The sequence below is a fragment of the Propithecus coquereli genome, unplaced genomic scaffold, assembly GCF_000956105.1.
Source record: "Propithecus coquereli isolate 6110/MARCELLA unplaced genomic scaffold, Pcoq_1.0 Scaffold3, whole genome shotgun sequence".
NCBI classification, from domain to species: domain Eukaryota; kingdom Metazoa; phylum Chordata; class Mammalia; order Primates; family Indriidae; genus Propithecus; species Propithecus coquereli.
In genome coordinates this window covers 15,396,213-15,401,990 of record NW_012148618.1, presented here as the reverse complement: position 1 = coordinate 15,401,990, position 5,778 = coordinate 15,396,213, and the positions used below count along the sequence as shown (strand labels likewise).

Sequence of the window (5,778 nt, the reverse complement as noted above, 5' to 3'; positions counted from 1 at the left end):
TTGAGGTTGTTGTCAGCTAGGCAGACACCATGGCACTCTATCCCAGACAATAGAGTGAGGCTCTTGTCTCAAAAAAAAGAAGCATATTCTATGGAAAATAGTATGGAGGTTCCTAAAAAAAAGTAAAAATAGAACTACCACGTGACCCAGCAATCCCACTGCTGGGTATATATCCAAAGGATAGGAATTCAGTATACTGAAAAGGTATCTGCACTTCCATGTCTACTGCAGCACTATTCACAATAGCCAAGATATGGACTCAACCTAAGTGTCCATCAATGGATGAATGAACAAAGAAATCGTGGTACATCTACACACTGGAATATTATATAGCCACTAAAAAAGAATGAAATCCTGCCATTTGCATCAACATGGATGGAACTGGAGAACATTATGTTAAGTGAAATAAGCCAAGCACAGAATCTTGCATGTTCTCGCTCATATGTGGGAGCTAAATATTAAAAACAATTGATTTCATGGAGACAGAGTAGAATGATGGTTACAAGAGGCCGGAAAGGATATCAGGGAAGGTAGGATAAAGTAGGTATGGTTAATGGGCGCAAAAATATAGTCAGAATGAACAATATTTGATGGCACAACGACTATAATCAATAATAAGTTAGGGTATACTTTCAAATAACTAAAATTGGATTGTTCCTAATGCAAAGAAATATTAAATGCCTGAGGTGATGGACACCCCAATTACCCTTATTTAATTAATTCACATTGCATGGCTGTATCAAACCATCACATGGACCCTATAAAGATATACAACAATTGTATAGCCATAATAATTAAAAAAAATAAAAAACACATATTGGCTAGGCGCGGTGGCTCATGCCTGTAATCCCAGCACTTTGGGAGGCTGAGGCAGGAGGATTGCTTGAGGCTGAGAATTCAAGACCGGCCTGGGCAACACAGCAGACTCCATCTCTACAAAAAATTAAAAAATTAGCTGAGCATAATGGTGGGCACCTGTAGTCCCACCTACTCAAGAGGCTGAGGCAGAAGGATCACATGAGCCCAGAAACTCCAGGTTACAGTGACCTATGATGGAGACACTGCACTCTAGACTGGGCAACAGAGTGAGACCCTCTTAAAAAAAAAAAAAAATTATGTTAAGAAGGGACCCAGAGGCTTCAGCAGCTGCCAAAGGAGTCCATGGCAAAAAAGGAATGATCTTAAAGGGTTTGTCAAAGAACAGCCCACAGTACAGTGGGGAGAGAAGAAAAAAAAATAAGAAACATAAGATGGATCCTGTGAAAGTATTCATCTAACTTCAAAAGCTAAGCAAGGGTAAAGAGTGTGTTAAATCCAAACAGACAAAATCTGGCCTAAAAGAGCTCTAGGGTAAGGCCGGGTGTGGTGGCTCATGCCTGTAATCCTAGTACTCTGGGAGGCCGAGGCAGGCGGATCGTCTGAGCTCAGGAGTTAGAGACCAGCCTGAGCAAAAGCGAGATGCTGTCTCTACTAAAAAAAAAATAGAAAGAAAGAAATTAGCTGGACAACACATATATATAAAAAATTAGCTGGGCATGGTGGTGCATGCCTGTAGTCCCAGCTACTCGGGAGGCTGAGGATTGCTTGAGCCCAGGAGTCCGAGGTTGCTGTGAGCTAGGCTGACGCCACAGCACTCTAGCCTGGGCAACAGAGTGAGACTGTCTCAAAAAAAAAAAAAGTTCTAGGTTAAGAGACAAGTGTGTTTCTGTATCCTTCTCAATGTCAAGTTAATTAGCTATAAACAACACCTCAGACTCAGTACTTTAGTATGAGAAACACAACAGTAAAATCCTATTGAACACTAGCGTATGATGCATAATGCTTTACCTTTTAGCCTGTAACTGGCGTCCCATACAAGGCTTTATGCAAGCTCCATAAACCTGCCTCTTTACTAAACACATGGGCAGCTTTTACCATCCTATGAAGATACATGATAATGGCCGAGTGCCCTCTATAATTAGATGAGTGCAGTTAAAACCTGCCAAGCATACACTGGCTCACAGCAACTCTTGAGATTGCTAGAGGCCCACTGACAGATAAGGTCATACTTCCCAGATGCCCCATGGAAAGGGAAAGGATCACTCCAGTCAGCCTGCTCAATCTGTTTCAGAGAAGAGGCTGGGGGGCAGGGCGGTGGGTGGGTATTACCAGAATAACTAGACCCTTCCTTCTTGGCTATGATTTGAAAGTTATTTAACTATTTCAACATGATCTTATACTCTGAGAAGTATCTAATAGGTAAGGACAACAACAAACTTGGTTAAATGAAGTGAGAGTTTTAACTATTTCTCTGGCTGTGTCTCTTACTCCACCCTTTATGCCATGCAACTCTCCCCCTGGAACACTATGAATGTTATCAATTTATAGATCTTACAAATTTCTTTTATCTCATGCGCTAACCACAGCTGTAGGCATGGCACACAGAAATGGAGACCCTCTACAAACAGGGCATGGTGAAGGCCAAGAAGGGCCACAGAAAGAAACAACCCTAAGCACATGAAGGCACAACAAAAGCTGAACACCCCATCTGGGCCAGCATCCTATTATCTAAGTCTTATCTAGACTTAAGACAACAGGACAGACCTATAGTCAGTTTAATATTTAGATTTCAAAGCTATAAACCTCACGTTTCATCTAGCTGATAAATATATTCTAGGCAACAGTATACTTTATTTGAGTCCAATGACTTTTATCTTAATAATCTTTTATTTGATACTCAAAACAATTATTTAAAAATCTAAACAAGTATCTCATTCTATCTTCTCAAGTCATGAAATCTCAAATGTACACAAAAATTTAAAACTGCTTTCTAATACCTAAATTAGTTAGTATAAAAAAAGGAGATGTTTTCTGAACTTTCCTAACTAGTAAAACTTACGGAGTTTTCACCTGGAACAGTTCAATATCGCACTGTGATTGTACTACTATCTTACCAAAAGTTTCCTTTGCTAATTCAAGGTCTGACTCTTCCTGTAATTTCTTTAGCCGCAGTTTATCTGCTAATTGTTCTTCTGGTGTTAGCACTTTAGGTTCTTCAGGTTCTTCTAACTGAAATGAGACAGAAAAGTTGTTTTTAAAAAAGGACTGGGATTATGATGCATCCAGTACATTTCTGTATTATATAAAAAATTTTTTTTTTTTTTTTTTTAGGCAGAGTCTCACTCTTTTGCCCGGGCTAGAGTGAGTGCCGTGGCGTCATTCTAGCTCACAGCAACCTCAAACTCCTGGGCTCAAGCGATCCTTCTGCCTCAGCCTCCCGAGTAGCTGGGACTACAGGCATGCGCCACCATGCCAATTTTTTTTTTTCTATATATTTTTAGTTGTCCAATTAATTTCTTTCTATTTTTAGTAGAGACGGGGTCTCGCTCTTGCTCAGGCTGGTTCTGAACTTCTGAGCTCAAACAATCCGCCCGCCTCGGCCTCCCAGAGTGCTAGGATTACAGGCGTGAGCCACCGCGGCCTAGATATTCTTATTCTAATTTTACAGATTAAAAATGATGACACAGAGAGGTTAAATAATCTGCCCACAGTAACAGAAGGTTAACACAGCTGGTAATGTGACAGAGCTGAGATTTGAACTGAGGAAGACTGGGATATTTCTATAGCCATTTTTAAAAATAAAGAAGATTACGGACAAGGTGAAAATGTCACTTTGATATGCTGCTACTGAAACTATATTGGAATGGCCTTTCTAGGACAACTTAGTAATAATACATATCAAGTCTTAAAATATTTTTTTATGCTTTAATCAAGTAATTCCACTTCTAGGTATTTATCTTAAGAAATCTAAGATGCACATAAATATTTAAGCACAAGAATGTCTACTGGAATATTATTTAAAATTTCAAGTAAATTTACAGATAATCTAAATGTCTAAAAACAGAATGGTTAAAATGTGGCACATCCATGACAATACTATGTACATATTTAAAAACATGTTTTGTTCAAAGAATCAGAAAAATGTTCCCCCTTATCTTATTGTATGATTACAAAATTATCATTATAACAAATTTTAAAATACAGAATAGTAGTTGTCATTTCCCAATCTCACTCCTCTGCGATAATAGTCAAAAAAATAATCGCTATACCTGAGTAAAACAATAAATTTATAAAAATCTGTAAGCTGGCCAAGCACAGTGGCTCATGCCTATAATCCTAGCACATTGGGAGGCCAAGGTAGGAGGATAGATGGGGCCGGGAGTTCAAGACTAGCCTGGGCAAGACCCTGACTGCACAAAAAATAAAAAAAATTAGCTGGGTGTGGTGTTGTATGCCTGTAGTCCTAGGCAACTACTGAAGCAGAAGTATTTCTTGAGCCCAGGTGTTGCAGATTGCAGTAAGCTACGGTGACACCACTGCACTCTATGCTAGGCAACAGAGCAAGACCCTGTCTCAAAACAAACAATAAATGCTGTAAGACCATAAATTTATTCAAAAAAGAAAACCGTAAAATCAAAAATACCCCTCATTTTTTACCACTTAATGTTGTTATACCCTCTCCTTAGCATGAAAATTGGTAATTAAAAAAATTAAGCTTTTACGCTGCTTTCCAGTACAAACCACATTCAAAGTAACCAAATAGCGAAAAGAAAAAGTCAGCCGATAAATAGAAAAGAAGTCAGAAAATGCGAAACATCACCCATTCTGCAATCTCTAATAAAATAATTAGGCAATGATCATCAATGATACTAAAACTACTGGGTGAGAAGTTAATGTGAAACTGGATTACTTTGTAAAAGGAAAAATGTAATTTTATAATGGAAGGATCAGGCTGTCACCACCTTAACCCAGTGATCAATTTCAGCATTACTAACAATAGGACTGACATTACACAACTCCCGATGTGATGTGATATGAAACACAGCATCATTTCTACTGTATTCCAGTCAAAAATATTTAACCTGAATCTAATCAAACTTTTAGACTTAATTGTCAACTTATAGGAAATTGCAATTATGAGGAAGCAATCAGAAAAATCTAGAAGGTGGGATGTTCTACAAGACAACTAACTTGGTCTCTTTAACAAGTAATGTAATTGGGGAGCAGGGATGGGGGTAGTGGAGAGACAGACCCTCACTCTCAAAGACTTAGGATATACTATTAATAACAACCAAATGCAATACATGGTCCTTGTTTCAACAATCCACACGTAAAAGACATTTTGTGACAACCAAAAGCTGCATTTAAACAGATGTTAAAAAAAATTATTATTCATTTATTAGGTGTGATAATACTATTGTAATCATGTGAGAAACATCCTTAATTTTTCAGAAATGTATACTAAAGTATTTCAAGGTAAAATGCATGTGTTTTTTACTTACATGATTATATTTTAGTGACACAAGAACAGATGAAGCAAATATGGCAAAACATTAACAACTTAAATTTAAGTGATATGTATTATTCATTATGCTATTTTCTTCACTTTTATGTTGAAAGCAAATAAATTAATACGATATTCCTGATCCTACTCCAAATAATCAAGAAAACATTTACATAGCATGTGGTACAGAAACACTTTTTGTATTTCACTCAATACATACACTGTAGATAAAGACTAATCATAACTAGAAAGAACTGTAAGCACCGGCAAAAATCATTGACTGTGGTCACTGCAAAATCATGACTGTTCCTGAGTGTGTGTTGAAAGTTAAAAGGCATTCTAATACATAAAGCTTCAGTTCTGGTTTTTTTTGTTTTTTTGTTTTTGAGACAGAGTCTCACTCTGTTGCCCAGGCTAGAGTGCCATGGCGTCAGCCTAGCTCACAGCAACCTCAA

At 37.7% G+C, this 5,778-nt stretch overlaps 1 protein-coding gene across 1 annotated transcript in view; it reads right to left on the bottom strand.

Annotated features, from left to right (window-relative positions):
• The window catches only part of EIF3J (eukaryotic translation initiation factor 3, subunit J), a 44,789-nt gene that overhangs the window by 19,980 nt on the left and 19,031 nt on the right, over window positions 1-5,778 (bottom strand). The window contains exon 3 of the mRNA XM_012649429.1: window positions 2,934-3,048. Coding sequence (XP_012504883.1) covers window positions 2,934-3,048 — 115 coding nt within the window. The remainder of the gene's footprint in view (window positions 1-2,933; window positions 3,049-5,778) is intronic.